Consider the following 15,337-nt stretch of genomic DNA (forward strand, 5'->3'; position numbering starts at 1 on the left):
TGAATCTCCTCTGCACCCTCTCTAATCCAGGCAGCGTCCTGGTGAATCTCCTCTGCACCTTCTCTAATCCGAGCAGCGTCCTGGTGAATCTCCTCTGCACCCTCTCTAATCCAGGCAGCATCCCTGGTGAATCTCCTCTGCATTCTCTCTAATCCGGGCAGCGTCCTGGTGAATCTCCTCTGCACCCTCTCTAATCCAGGCAGTGTCCTGGTGAATCTCCTCGCACCCTCTCTAATCCAGGCAGCGTCCTGGTGAATCTCCTCTGCACCCTCTCTAATCCGGGCAGCATCCTGGTGAATCTCCTCCCTACCCTCTCTAATCCAGGCAGCGTCCTGGTGAATCTCCTCTGCACCCTCTCTAATCCGGGCAGCGTCCCGGTGAATCTCCTCTGCACCCTCTCTAATCCAGGCAGCGTCCCGGTGAATCTCCTCCGCACCCTCTCTAATCCGGGCAGCGTCCCGGTGAATCTCCTCTGCACCCTCTCTAATCCGGGCAGCATCCCGGTGAATCTCCTCCGCACCCTCTCTAATCCAGGCAGCGTCCCGGTGAATCTCCTCCGCACCCTCTCTAATCCAGGCAGCGTCCTGGTGAATCTCCTCTGCATCCTCTCTAACCTCTCTAATCCAGGCAGCATCCTGGTGAATCTCCTCTGCACCCTCTCTAATCCAGGCAGTGTCCTGGTGAATCTCCTCTGCACCCTCTCTAATCCAGGCAGCATCCTGGTGAATCTCCTCTGCACCCTCTCTAATCCAGGCAGCGTGAGAGGTGTGGGACAGGGGGCAGAGAGGCAGATACCGCCAGCCCTGAGACACCGGGCAAGGTCATTTGATTTCAAACAATTGTTTTATTGCAGAATGTCTCCCTGGTGCTTCCCTCTCCCTTCCCCTTTTCCCAACCACGATTCCCCTCTCCCTGCCTCCTTTTCCCACTCTCAGACCACAACAGACACCCCTATCAGAATCTGGTTTATCGTCACTCACATGGGTCAGGAAATTTGTGTGTATGTTTTTATTTTGGGCGGTGGTACAGTGCAAAGCATCGAATTTCTACCGCACTGTGCGGAAATCAGTACTCTGCAAACGTCTTCACTGATTTTTTTTCCCAAAAGATCTTTGCGCAGTGCTGTACGTCCATGGTCTTCTGCTGCTGTAGCCTGTCTAATTCAAGGTTCAACGTGTCGTGCATTGAGAAATGCTCTTCCACACGCCACTGTTGCAAAGTTTGAGTTACTGTCGCCGTCCAATCAGCTGCCACCAGTCTTCCTGCGACCCCTCTCGTTTACAAGCAGTTTTGCCCACAGAACTGCCTTTCTTTTTTTCCCCCTGCGCCATTCTCTGTAAACTCTAGAGACCCCAGGAAGATCAGGAAAACCCCGGGAAGATCAGCGGTCTCTGAGATACTCAAACCACCCCATCTGGCACCAACAGCCGTTCCACAGGTCAACTTAAATCAAGGGGCCCCCAACCTTTTTCGCACCGTGGACCAGTTTAATATTGACAATATTCTTGCGGACCGGCCGACCCTGGAGGGGGGGTGGGTTGTTCAAGTCGGGTTAAACTCACCTCAACTTGTCTTTTACAGGTAGGGTTGCCAACTTTCTCACTCCAAAATAAGGGACAAAAGTCGCAGTCAAATCCCGGGACACTTTACCCCAAAGAAAGACTACCATGACCATGAAGCCTTGTGCGGGCACCTGTGTGCGCATACGTGACGTGCGCATATGTGATGTGCGCGTGTGCGTACGCGCCGATTTTTTTCCCCACTAATTGGTTTTGCCTTCATCTTCCCGACTATACTGTACATACATTATTTTTACTTTGTATAGGCTGTGTATTTATCATATCATTCCTGCTTTTACTATACGATAGTATTATTTCTTTTCAGTTTTATGTCTTATGATTTATTAGGTTATTTTTTGGGTCTGGGAACGCTCAAAAAATTTTCCCATGTAAATTAATGGTAATTGTTTCTCCGCTTAACGCCATTTCGCCACGAACGGTTTCATAGGAACGCTCTACCTTAGCGGGGGAAATACGGGACGAGGGCGGTCCCGTATGGGACAAGCCAATTTAGCCCGATATACAGGATGTCCCGGCAAATAAGGGGCAGTTGGAAACCCAATGTCCAAGTTCAACAGTGTGTGACAGGGAATGAGGAAAGGTGCAGCTGACTCATATCGTTTCCTCGCATGGGTAGCACATGCTTTGTGGCCCGGTGGTTGGGGACTGCTGGCTTAAATCACATTTCCTCCCCCCTCCGCCCCCGTTCTGATGTTTGGTCTGAAACTCAGCTGACCCTCGTGACCACGTCGGTGTGCTTTTCTGCACTGGGTTGCTGCCACCTGATTGGCTTGTCCCTCATAAAGTGGCCCGTGAGCCTATGTCTACATCCCTGGTTATATAAGCTGTGATAACCATATAACCAGATAACAATTACAGCACGGAAACAGGCCATCCCGACCCTTCTAGTCCGTGCCGAACCCTTACTCTCACCTAGTCCCACCGAGCTGCACTCAGCCCATAACCATCCATTCCTTTCCTGTTCATATATCTATCCAATTTAACTTTAAATGACAACATCGAACCTGCCCCAACCACTTCTCGTTCCACACAACCACCACTCTCTGAGTAAAGAAGTTCCCCCTCGTGTTACCCCTAAACTTCTGCCCTTTAACTCTCAACTCATGTCCTCTTGTTTGAATCTCCCCCACTCTCAATGGAAAAAGCCTATCCACGTCAACTCTATAATCCCCCTCATAATTTTAAACACCTCTATCAAGTCCCCCCTCAACCTTCTACGCTCCAAAGAATAAAGACCCAACTTGTTCAACGTTTCTCTGTAACTTAGGAGACGAAACCCAGGTAACATTTTAGTAAACCTCCTCTGTACTCTCTCAATTTTATTGACATCTTTCCTATAATTCGGTGTCCAGAACTGTACACAATACTCTAAATTTGGCCTCACCAATGCCTTGTACACTTTCAACAACTCCGATACTCAGTGCTCTGATTTATAAAGGCCAGCATACCAAAAGCTTTCTTCACCACCCTATCCACATGAGATTCCACCTTCAGGGAACTATGCACCATTATTCCTAGATCCCTCTGTTCTACTGCATTCTTCAATGCCTTACCATTTACCATCCATGTTCGACTTTGATTAGTCCTGTCAAAATGTAGCACCTCACGTTTATCAGCATTAAACTCCATCTGCCATCTTTCAGCCCACTCTTCTAACTGGTAGTTGTCAGAGTACGTATGCGTCAGGGGTCCCGGTTGTTTGGGCTATTGGTTAACCGGGGCGCTTGCCCATTTGGGAAAACTCAAAGACAAAAGTCCAGTCAGGAAAATAGCCGGAGTTCCCTGTTTACTTGGGACGTGATACCACTTGATGATTCCGGGATTGAAAGTCTTGTCATATGAAGAGCGTCTGATGGCTCTGGGCCTACAGATTCAAGATTCAAAAAACTTTATTGTCATTCTAACCGTACATCAGCTCTGCAGGGCAGAATAAAACAGTGTTTCCCAGGGGCAGTGCAATCATAACATAACAAAAACGCAAAACTAAATAATAAACATAACAATAAACAGTAAAACGCAACAGCCACATGTCAGTTAAAATCAGTTATAAGTGTCCAGTGCAGGTTAAGAGTGTTCAAAGCAGAGTCAGGTAGAGCAGCTATTTAGCAGTCTGACTGCCTGTGGGAAGAAGCTGTTTAGTAGCCTTGTGGTTTTAGTTTTGATGCTCCTGTAACGTCTGCCTGATGGCAGGAGGACAAACAGTTCATGGAGAGGGTGTGAGGGGTCTTTACTGATGTACCGTGTCTTCTGGAGGCATCGACTCTGAAAGAGGTCTTGGACAGAAGGCAGGGAGACCCCAATAACCTTCTCTGCTCCCCTAACCGCCCTCTGCAAGGCTTTTTTGTCGACAGCACTGCAGCTGGAGTACCAGGTTGTGATGCAAAAGGTCAGCACACTCTCAACCACGCCTCTGTAGAATGTAGTTAAGATGTTCGTGGGGAGTGATGCTTGTTTAAGCTTCCTCAGACAGTGCAGTCTTATACTCGCTGGAATTCAGAAGAATCAGGGGCGACCTCTTTGAAACCTCTCGAATGGTGAAAGGCATCGATAGAGTGGATGTGGAGAGGATGTTTCCTGTAGTGGGGGAGTCTAGGACCAGAGGACACAGATAGAGTGGATGTGGAGAGGATGTTTCCTGTAGTGGGGGAGTCTGGGACCAGAGGACACAGATAGAGTGGAGGTGGAGACGATGTTTCCTGTAGTGGGGGAGTCTAGGACCAGAGGACACAGATAGAGTGGACGTGGAGAGGATCTTTCCTGTAGTGGGGGAGTCTCGGACCAGAGGGCACAGATAGAGTGGATGTGGAGAGGATGTTTCCTGTAGTGGGGGAGTCTAGGACCAGAGGACACAGATAGAGTGGATGTGGAGAGGATGTTTCCTGTAGTGGGGGAGTCTGGGACCAGAGGACACAGATAGAGTGGACGTGGAGACGATGTTTCCTGTAGTGGGGGAGTCTGGGACCAGAGGACACAGATAGAGTGGACGTGGAGAGGATCTTTCCTGTAGTGGGGGAGTCTCGGACCAGAGGGCACAGATAGAGTGGATGTGGAGAGGATGTTTCCTGTAGTAGGGGAGTCTAGGACCAGAGGACACAGATAGAGTGGATGTGGAGAGGATGTTTCCTGTAGTGGGGGAGTCTAGGACCAGAGGACCCAGATCGAGTGGATGTATAGAGGATGTTTCCTGTAGTGGGGGAGTCTAGGACGAGAGGACACAGACAGAGTGGATGTGGAGAGGATGTTTCCTGTAGTGGGGGAGTCTCGGACCAGAGGACACAGATAGAGTGGATGTGGAGAGGATGTTTCCTGTAGTGGGGGAGTCTGGGACCAGAGGACACAGATAGAGTGGACGTGGAGACGATGTTTCCTGTAGTGGGGGAGTCTGGGACCAGAGGACACAGCTAGAGTGGATGTGGAGAGGATGTTTCCTGTAGTGGGGTGTCTCGGACCAGAGGACACAGCCTCAGAATAGAGGGATGTCCCTTTCAGAACGGAGATGAGGAGGAATTTGTTTTGCTAGAGAGCGGTAAATCTGTGGACCACGTTGCCACAGTTGGCTGTGGAGGCCGGGTCATCAGGTAAACTTAAGGCTGCGGTTGATAGATTCTTGATGGTCAGGGCATGAAGGAAGCTGGGAGGAAAAATCGATCGGTCATGATGAAATGGCAGAGGGGTGTGCTAGAGGAAACTCAATGGGCCAAACGGCCTAATTCTGCTCCTGTATCCTTAACTGGGACCGGTGACCGTTGCCAGGCCGTTTCTAACTACCATCGGCCATGCGCACTTGCCGTCGGACACTGCCGGGTGCCTCGGGCGAACCGTCGCTCGCGTTCGCGTGGCGCCGTCGATCCGCGCCGACGGCCGGCCGTCTGACACAGCAGGGAGGCAGCGAAGGCCGTCTGTCGTCTGCAGGAGGTGTCTGTGCCAGCGTCAATCAGAAGAACACGGCAGTCTCCGTCCGGATGAATTCCTCCGATGACAACTATTAGGAACTAACACGCCGTTTTACAGTACCGTAGTAGCATTGGTCGTGTTCTATTTTGGGTGTTTCATTTAAATAGGAAGTTTGGTCGCCAGTAAAATAGCTTGTCTTTTTTTAGCTATTCCCCTAAAACCCCGGCAGACTGGGGCAGACTCTCAACTGGACCAAAACGTCCCCAGTGTGCCCCACGTTAACCGGCCTGCCCATTGACCTGCCCTGAAGAGTCTACGCTCCCTCACCTCTGCCCTCGAGCGCTCAATCCCAGACTCTCGGACAATCCCCGCCGCCAAAACCCCGCCAGGTTTCACCCGGCGGCGACGCGAGAGCGATTCGTCGCCGGGGATTTAGGAAGGGGCGAGGCCGGTCTGCGGCCGGAGGTTCACTGGGGAATTCCGGGGGTGCGGAAGGGGGAGGTGGGCTGGCCCTGGAGAGAGGGTGCGGAGGAGGTCATCGTGAGAATCGTCCCGGGAGTGGAAGGGTTAAGGTTTTGCTGTCTCTGAGCCTGAGGAAGTCGGGAGGCGATGGATCTCACCAGACCTTCACTGACACTGAATTGAATTGAGTAGACTTTATCTCTTACATCCTTCACGTACACGGGGAGTAAAAATCCTTACGTTACGTCTCCATCAAAACCTGCAATGTCTAAATGTAGTAATTTATAATAAATAGTATGTAGAACAGGACGGTCAATATAACACAGAAGTACAGTTGAGTATCGGTGTGAATTAATCAGTCCGATGGCCTGGTGGAAGAAGCTGTCTCAGAGCCTGTCGGTCCTGGCTTTTATGCTGTGGTACCGTTTCCCGGTCGGTAGCAGCTGGGACAGTTTGTGGTTGGGGGTGACTCGGGTCCCCAATGATCCTCCGGGCCCTTTTCACGCCCCCGTCTCTGTAAATGTCCTGAATAGTGGGAAGTTCACATCTACAGATGTGCTGGGCTGTCCGCCCCACTCTCTGCAGAGTCCTGCGATCGAGGGAGGTACAGTTCCCGTACCAGTCAGTGACGCAGCCAGTCAGGATGCTCTCAGTTGTGCCCCTGTAGAAAGTCCTTAGGATTTGGGGAGCCCATACCAAACTTCTTCAACCGTCTGGGGTGAAAGAGATGCTGTTCTGCTTTTTTCACCACACGGCCGGTGTGGACAGACCGTGTGAGGTCCTCAGTGATGTTTATACCGAGGAACTGAAAGCTGTTCACCCCCTCAACCCCAGATCCATCAGTGTCAATGGGGGGTTCAAATGTCATCAGCAAATTTAATTAGCAGATTGGAGCTGTGGGTGGCAACACAGTCATGGGTCTACAGAGGGTAAAGGAGGGGGCTTAGGACACAGCCCTGAGGGGCTCTTGTATTGAGAGTCAGAGGGGCAGAGGTGAGGGAGCCCACTCTTACCACCTGCCGGCGATGGGACAGGAGGTCCAGGATCCAGCTACACAAGACAGGGTGAAGACCGAGGTCTCTGAGCTTCTTGTCAAGCCCGGAGGGTATTATGGTTTTGAATGTCGAACTGTGGTTCAGACCTGGACCTGGAAAGGATTCTGCTCCCGTGTGAAGCCCACCAGGACCCCGTCTCCTGCTCCCATCAACCCCACCGGGACTCTGTCTCCCTCTCCCGTCAGACCCACCGGGACCCCGTCTCCCTCTCCCCCATCTCCCTCTCCCGTCAGACCCACCGGGACACCGTCTCCCTCTCCTGTTAAACCCACAGGGACCCCGTCTCCTGCTCCCGTCAGACCCATCGGGACCCCGTTTCCCGCTCCCGTCAGACCCTCTGCTACACAGCTGGACACGGTGCTGAAGAGGATGTAGACATACTGTCGGGGTGTATGGTACGCTGGCCATCGTTGGTCAGGACACTGAGTCAGGACGTCCTGTTACAAGTGGTGGGACAGTGGGGGGTGGGGGGGTGAATCTTGCCTCGTTCGGGTCTCCCTGCGGCAGGAGGGGTGGGATGAAGCCAGAGGAAACGATTCACGGGGGATGTGACCGGCACTGGACGGGTGGGGTCCCCAGAGAGAGACCGGACAAGGCTGGTTCGGGATTCTCGGAGAGATGGAGGCAGCGTGGTCCTGGCAGAGATCTGTATGATGCCAGAAGTGGAGCGAGTTGTTTTGTATGGGAAAATAATGTGTATTTCTGTATCTCCCCCCATCTCTCCCCCCCTCTACGCCCTCTACCCTCTCTCCCCCTCTCTCCCCCTCTCTCCCCCTCCCCCTCTCCCCCCCTCTCACCCCTCCCCCTATCCCCCACTCACCCCCCTTCCCCTCTCTCCTCCCCTCCCCTCTCTCCCCCTCCCCTCTCCCCTCTCTCTCCCCTCTCTCCCCCCTCTCTCCCCCTCTCTCCCCCACTCTCTCCCCCCCTCCCTCCCCCTCCCCCTCTCCCCTCCCCCTCCCCCTCTCCCCTCCCCCCTCTCCCCCCTCTCCCCCCTACCCTCTCTCCCCCCTCTCTCCCCCCTCTCTCCCCCCGCTCTCCCCCCTCTCTCCCCCTTCTCCCCCCTCTCTCCCCTCTCCCCCCTCTCTCCCTCCTCTCTCTCCCTCCTCTCTCTCCCTCCTCTCTCTCCCTCCTCTCTCTCCCCCCTCCCCCCTCCCCCTCCCCCCTCCCCCTCCCCCCTCTCCCCCTCTCCCCCCTCTCCCCCCTCTCCCCCTCTCTCCCCCTCTCTTCCCCCCTCTCCACCCTCTCTCCCCCCCTCTCCCCCCTCTCTCCCCGTCTCTCCCCCTCTCCCCCCCTCTCCCACTCCCTCTCTCCCCCCTCTCTCCCCCCTCTCCCCCCCCTCTCTCCCCCTCTCCCCTCCCCTCTCTCCCCCCTCCCCCCTCTCTCTCCCCCCTCCCCCTCTCCCTCTCTCCCCCTCTCCCCTCCCCTCTCTCCCCCCTCTCCCCCCCTTTCTCCCCCCCCTCTCCCTCCTCTCTCTCCCCCCTCTCCCCTCCCCCATCTCTGCCCCCCCCCCCGCGCGGACAGAGCCTCCTGATGCTGATGGACAGCCCGCTGAACCGCGCTGGCCTGCTCCAGGTCTACATCCACACACAGCGCAACGTCCTGATCGAGATCCACCCCCAGACCCGCGTGCCCCGCACCTTCGACCGCTTCTGCGGGCTCATGGGTGAGTGCCCTCGGCCGAGTCCGGTCTTAGCGGGACGTGGCGGTGCCTGTCGTCGCCCGAGCTAACTCTCCCTCCCCTCTCTCCTCCTCCTCCCTCCTCCCTCCACAGTCCAGCTCCTCCACAAGCTCAGCGTCAGGGCGGCTGACGGACCCCAGAAACTCCTCAAGGTACGTGAGACGGGCAGAGGGGCAGGGGAGGGGAGGGAGGGGGTGACGGAGACAGGGAGGGGTGTAGGGGAGTGAGGGGGTGAGGGAGACGGGGAGGGGTGTAGGGGAGTGAGGGGGTGAAGGAGACGGGGAGGTGTGTAGGGGAGGGAGGGCGTGGCGGAGATGGGGAGGGGTGTAGGGGAGGGAGGGGGTGAGGGAGACAGGGAGGTGTGTAGGGGAGGGGAGACCTGATAGAGATTCCTGAGAGGCACAGATAGGTTCGACAGCCGTATCTTTCTCCCCCGAGGGGGGGTGGGGGGAAATGTCTGACAGAAGTGGGAGCTGAAGGTCGGGTGGGGGGTAATTTTAGAGCAAATTTTTTTCACGCAGAGAGCGTTGGGAGTCTGAAAGGTGGGGGCAGATAGGAGCAGCCCCGGGGGGGTGCGGGGAGTGGAGAGGCCGCGGGGGCCGGGCTGGGGCTAGCAGCCCCCTGCTGGGCCGAAGGGTCCCGTCGCTGAGCCGTCCCGTCTGCCGGCAGGTGATCAGGAACCCGGTGACGGACTACCTCCCCGTGGGCTGCCCGAAGATCGGGACCAGCTTCCACGCCGGCGAGGCCGTTCAGGCGGCCTCCCTCGTGCCCGAGGCAGACGCTGCCGTGCTGGTGGTCGGATCCTTCGCCCACGGCTCGGTGAGTGACGGGGGGGCCAGGGAGGGAGGGACGGAGGGGAGGGAGTGGGAGGGGGGGTCGGAGGGAGTGGGAGGGGGTGACGGAGGGTGTGAGCTGGAAGTGTTCTCATTCTCTCTCTCTGTCTCTCTGACTCTCTCTCTCTCTCTCTCTCTCTCTCTCTCTCTCTCTTTCCCCCTCCTGTCTTTCCCTCCCTGTTTTTAAACTCTCTCTTTCCCGCTCTCTCTTTCTCTGTCCCCTTCTCATGCTTTTCTGTCTCTCTTCCCCACTTCCAGCTTGCTCTCTTACCTCTCTTTCGCACTCTCCCTCTCTCTTTCTCTCCCTTTTCCACCTTTCTTTCTTTCTCTTTCCTTTCTCCCTTTCTCCCCTTCCCCCTTCCCCCTTCCCTCTTGCTCTCTGTCTCTCCCCTTTCTTTCATTTTTCTCTCTCTCTCTCTTACCCTGCCCTCTGTCTCCCTTTCTTTTTCGCGCTCTCCTGCTGTCCCTCCCCATCTCTCTTCCCTCTCTCATCCTCTCACCCCTCCCTGTGCCCCCCTCTTCAGTCTCTCCCCCCTCCAGTCTCTCCCCCCTCGTCTCTCCCGTCCCTACCCCCCTCCCCCCGTCTCTCCCCCCTCCTCCCGTCTCTCCCCCTCCCCCCGTCTCTCCCCCTCCAGTCTCTCCCCATCTCGTCTCTCCCCCCCCCGTCTCTCTCCCCCTCCAGTCTCTCTCCCCCTCTCTCCCGTCTCTCCCCCCCCTCCGGTCTCTCCCCCCCTCTCCGGTCTCTCCGGTCTCCCCCCCCCTCGGTCTCTCCCCCTCCTCTCCTGTCTCTCCCCACTCTCTCCCATCTCTCCCCCGTCTCTCCCCCTCTTGTCTCTCCCCCCCCACCTCTCTCCCCCTCCCGTCTCTCCCCCCTCGTCTCTCCCCCATCTCTCCCCCCTCTCCCCTCTCCCCTCTCCCCCCTCTCCCGTCTCTCCTCCTCTCCCGTCTCTCCTCCCCTCCCGTCTCTCCTCCCCTCCCGTCTCTCCCCCCCTCCCGTCTCTCCCCCCTCTCCTGTCTCTCCCCCCTCTCCCATCTCTCTCCCATCTCCCATCTCTCCCCCCTCTCCCATCTCCCCCCCCCCGTCTCTCCGTCTCTCCCCCCCCTCTGGTCTCTCCCCCTCCTCTCCTGTCTCTCCCCTCTCTCTCCCGTCTCTCCCCCCCGTCTCTCGTCTCTCCCCCCTCCCGTCTCTCCCCCCTCGTCTCTCCCCCATCTCTCCCCCCTCTCCCGTCTCTCCCTCCTCTCCCGTCTCTCCCCCCTCTCCCGTCTCTCCCCCCCTCCCGTCTCTCCCCCCTCTTCCATCTCTGCCCCCTCTCCCTTCTCTCCCCCTCCCGTCTCCCCCCCTTCCGTCTCCCCCCCTTCCGTCTCCCCCCCTCCCGTCTCTCCCCCCTCCCGTCTCTCCCCCCTCTCTCCCGTCTCTCCCCCCCTCCAGTCTCTCCCCCCCTCCAGTCTCTCCCCCTCTCTCTCCCTTCTCTCCCCCCTCTCCCGTCTCTCCCCCCTCTCCCGTCTCTCCTCCTCTCCCGTCTCTCCTCCCCTCCCGTCTCTCCTCCCCTCCCGTCTCTCCCCCCCTCCCGTCTCTCCCCCCTCTCCTGTCTCTCCCCCCTCTCCCATCTCTCTCCCATCTCCCATCTCTCCCCCCTCTCCCGTCTCCCCCCCCCCGTCTCTCCGTCTCTCCCCCCCCTCTGGTCTCTCCCCCCCTCTCCGGTCTCTCCCCCTCCTCTCCTGTCTCTCCCCTCTCTCTCCCGTCTCTCCCCCCCGTCTCTCGTCTCTCCCCCCTCCCGTCTCTCCCCCCTCGTCTCTCCCCATCTCTCCCCCCTCTCCCGTCTCTCCCTCCTCTCCCGTCTCTCCCCCCTCTCCCATCTCTCCCCCCCTCCCGTCTCTCCCCCCCTCCCGTCTCTCCCCCCTCTTCCATCTCTGCCCCCTCTCCCTTCTCTCCCCCTCCTGTCTCTCCCCCTCCTGTCTCCCCCCCTTCCGTCTCCCCCCCTCCCGTCTCTCCCTCCTCCCGTCTCTCCCCCCTCTCTCCCGTCTCTCCCCCCCTCCAGTCTCTCCCCCTCTCTCTCCCTTCTCTCCCCCCTCTCCCGTCTCTCCCCCCTCTCCCGTCTCTCCCCCCTCTCCTGTCTTCCCCCCTCTCCCGTCTCTCCCCCTCTCCTGTCTCTCCCCCCTCCCGTCTCTCCCCCCTCTCCTGTCTCTCCCCCCCTCTCCCGTCTCTCCCCCCCTCTCCCGTCTCTCCCCCTTCTGTCTCTCCCCCCTCTCCCCCTCTCTCCTGTCTCTCTCCCGTCTCTCGCCCGTCTCTCGCCCGTCTCTCTCCCGTCCCTTCCCCCGTCCCTCCCCCCGTCCCTCCCCCCGTCCCTCCCCCCGTCTCTCCCCCCCCCCGTCTCTCCCCCCCGTCTCTCCCCCCTGTCTCTTCCCCCTCTCCCGTCTCTCCCCCCCCTCTGGTCTCTCCCCCCCTCTCCGGTCTCCCCTACCCTCTCCGGTCTCTCCCCCCCCCCCCCGGTCTCTCCCCCTCCTCTCCTGTCTCTCCCCTCTCCCCCCCGTCTCTCCCCCCCGTCTCTCCCCCTCTCGTCTCTCCCCCCTCCCACCTCTCCCCCCCTCCTGTCTCTCCCCCCCCTCCCATCTCTCCCCCCTCTCCCGTCTCTCCCCCCTCCCCCCTCTTCCATCTCTGCCCCCTCTCCCGTCTCTCCCCCTCCCGTCTCTCCCCCCGTCTCTCCCCCCCATCTCTCCCCCCCTCCCGTCTCTCCCCCCTCGTCTCTCTCCCCCCCTCTCCCATCTCTCCTCCCTCTCTCCCGTCTCTCCCCCCTCTCTCCCGTCTCTCCCCCCCTCCAGTCTCTCCCCCCCTCCAGTCTCTCCCCCTCTCTCTCCTCTCCCCCTCACTCCCCACTCTCCTGTCTCTCCCCGCTCTCCCGTCTCTCCCCCCCTCTCCCGTCTCTCCCCCCTCTCCCGTCTCTCCCCCTTCTGCCTCTCCCCCTTTCTCCCGTTTCTCCCCCCTCTCTCCCCCCTTTCTCCCATCTCTCTCCCGTCTCTCTCCCGTCTCTCTCCCGTCTCTCTCCCGTCTCTCTCCCGTCTCTCTCCCGTCTCTCCCCTCGTCTCTCCCCGTCTCTCCCCCCCGTCCCTCCCCCGTCTCTCCCCGTCTCTCCTCCTCTCGTCTCTCCCCCTCTCGTCTCTCCCCCCTCTCCCGTCTCTCCCCCTTCTGTCTCTCCCCCTTTCTCCCGTTTCTCCCCCCTCTCTCCCCCCTTTCTCCCGTCTCTCTCCCGTCTCTCTCCCGTCTCTCTCCCGTCTCTCTCCCGTCTCTCCCCTCGTCTCTCCCCGTCTCTCCCCCTCGTCCCTCCCCCGTCTCTCCCCCGTCTCTCCTCCTCTCGTCTCTCCCCTCTCGTCTCTCCCCCCTCTCGTCTCTCCCCCTCTCCCGTCTCTCACCCCCCGTCTCTCCCGTCTCTCCCCCCTTTCCCGTTTCTCCCCTCTCTTCCGTCTCCCCCCTCTCTCCCGTCTCTCCCCCCCCTCTCGTCTCTCCCCCTCTCTCCCCTTTCTCTCTCTTTCTGAGCGGAAGTGAAGGGAAAGCATTTTAACTCTCACGTTTCCTCTCTCCGTCTCTCTTCTCCCCCGCCCTCTCTCTTCCTGTCCCCCCCTCTCTCTCCCTCCCCCTTTACTCTTTCTCCTGTCTCCGCAGTCTCTCTCTTCCCCCTGTTCCCCCTGTGTCTGTGTGGTGAGCTGGGCAGTGGGATATCTGGGGAAGGGCAGCAGTGACCCGGGGTGATGTAGGGTGGACATCTGACTCCCACCCCCTCGTTCTCCCCGTCACAGATCGACGTGGACTACACGGAGCGGCAAGTCTCCATCAGTAACTACCCGCTGTCGGCGGCCCTCACCTGCTCCAAGATCTGCAATGCCTTCGAGGCCGCCTGGGGCGTCTTATAGGGTCGGTCCGACCTCCCTCCACCCCCCACCGTCCTCCCCTCGCTCCCCATCTCTGTCTCTCTGCCCTTCACCTCCCTGCTCCTTCCTTCCTCCCCTCCCTCACTCCCGCCCCGACCTCCCCCACTCACTCCGCCATCCCCCGCGTCACGCCGATTGAGATCGCGCCCTGCCGAGGAGGGGGAGACACGGGAGGTGCCAATGCTCTCGGGCGGGCGGGGGGGGGGGGGGTCGCCTACCTCGCACAGCGGACGTCGGTAGAATCGAACTGGGTGGCGCGCCCTCTTGCGCGAGGCCGACGTTCCGCGGGCAGGACAGGGCTGTACGCGCTCGGGAGAGGCTGCCGTTCTCGGACAGGACTGTCTGACGCACGCGTGCACGCACGCTCACACACGCACCGGCCTGAGTCAGGCCGGCGTTCCTCGGACGTTCGAAGACAAGAGGCGCTTGTGGCCGCGGGTGCCTTCTCAAATGACGCAGGTTCCTGTTGTATAAATTTAGTATTAAAACCGGAAAGGATTCTCCAACTGGGACAGAAACGCCGAATGGTTATTTTCCCTCCATGGATGCTGCCTGGCCTGCTGAGTTCCTCCAGCAGAGTGTGTGTGTGTGTGTGTGTGTCTGTCAGTCACACCAGGTTACCAGCTGTCAGGGAGTTTATCCTACCCTCGTACACCGAGGTCCCCCTGCCCCTCGACACTCCCCACTGTTCACGGTGCGTGTCTTACCCTCGTACACCGAGGTCCCTCTGTCCCTCGACACTCCCCACCGTTCACGGTGTGTGTCCTACCCTCGTACACCGAGGTCCCCCTGTCCCTCGACTCTCCCCACCATTCACGGTGTGTGTCCTACCCTCGTACACCGAGGTCCCCCTGTCCCTCGACACTCCCCACCGTTCACGGTGTGTGTCCTACCCTCGTACACCGAGGTCCCCCTGTCCCTCGACACTCCCCACCGTTCACGGTGTGTGTCCTACCCTCGTACACCGAGGTCCCCCTGTCCCTCGACACTCCCCACCGTTCACGGTGTGTGTCCTACCCTCGTACACCGAGGTCCCCCCTGTCCCTCGACACTCCCCACCGTTCACGGTGTGTGTCCTACCCTCGTACACCGAGGTCCCCCTGTCCCTCGACGCTCCCCATCTTTCACGGTGCGTGTCCTACCCTCCTACACCGAGGTCCCCCTGTCCCTCAACACTCCCCACCGTTCACGTTGTGTGTCCTACCCTCGTACACCGAGGTCCCCCTGTCCCTCAACACTCCCCATCTTTCACGGTCTGTGTCCAACCCTCGTACGTCAATAACTCATCTCGTAGCACAATCACCCCTGATGAGTTCTTAACTTCAAACTTTCTGCATAATCACTCAAAGCGTGGACCTGCACGTGCACGTAACGAGAGCTGTATAACTCATCTCCTTCTACATTAGGCCACGAACCTATCAATCACCCCTCGTATTCAACCCCAGATCCATCGGTGTCTATAGAGGTTAGCCCGTCTCCATTCCTCCTGTCGTCCACAACCAGCTCCTTTGTTTTTGGGACGTTGAGGGAGAGGTTGTTTTCAGTCTGAAACCGATCTGTGTATCGGGCCGCATCTGCCTTGGCAACGCTGTTGTTCGTTTTTGTTGGGGCGGGAGATAGCTTCTCGGGTTACCGATGTGTTTGTGCGCGTCGTGGGTAATCCCTGATGCAGCGAGCGGGGCAAGGTTTCGCTGGGTAGAGCAGAGTGCAGAGTCATACTGACTCAGCACTCCTCGGCGACACCTTCCCGTCGTGGACCACAGACCCTGAAAGACGCAGGCGAGCAGAATTGGGCCGCTCGGCCCCTCGAGTCCGTGCTGCCACTCCGCTACGAATTTCTAAAATTAAAAAATCCTTTCAACCCCGTTCTCCTGCCCTCTCCCCCGTAGCCTTCGGTGCCCTGGCGAATCA

At 58.7% G+C, this 15,337-nt stretch overlaps 1 protein-coding gene across 1 annotated transcript in view; it reads left to right on the forward strand.

The window, feature by feature from the left end:
- emg1 (EMG1 N1-specific pseudouridine methyltransferase) overlaps positions 1–13,944 on the forward strand; it is a 28,135-nt gene extending 14,191 nt beyond the window's left edge. Inside the window, exons 5-8 of the mRNA XM_072250222.1 lie at positions 8,513–8,654; positions 8,763–8,821; positions 9,339–9,488; positions 13,295–13,944. Of these exons, the coding sequence (XP_072106323.1) occupies positions 8,513–8,654; positions 8,763–8,821; positions 9,339–9,488; positions 13,295–13,408 (465 nt within the window). The 3' untranslated portion in view covers positions 13,409–13,944. The remainder of the gene's footprint in view (positions 1–8,512; positions 8,655–8,762; positions 8,822–9,338; positions 9,489–13,294) is intronic.
- The last annotated feature ends 1,393 nt before the right edge of the window (positions 13,945–15,337 follow it).

The sequence above is a fragment of the Mobula birostris genome, unplaced genomic scaffold (genome assembly GCF_030028105.1).
Source record: "Mobula birostris isolate sMobBir1 unplaced genomic scaffold, sMobBir1.hap1 scaffold_2252, whole genome shotgun sequence".
Taxonomy (NCBI): domain Eukaryota; kingdom Metazoa; phylum Chordata; class Chondrichthyes; order Myliobatiformes; family Myliobatidae; genus Mobula; species Mobula birostris.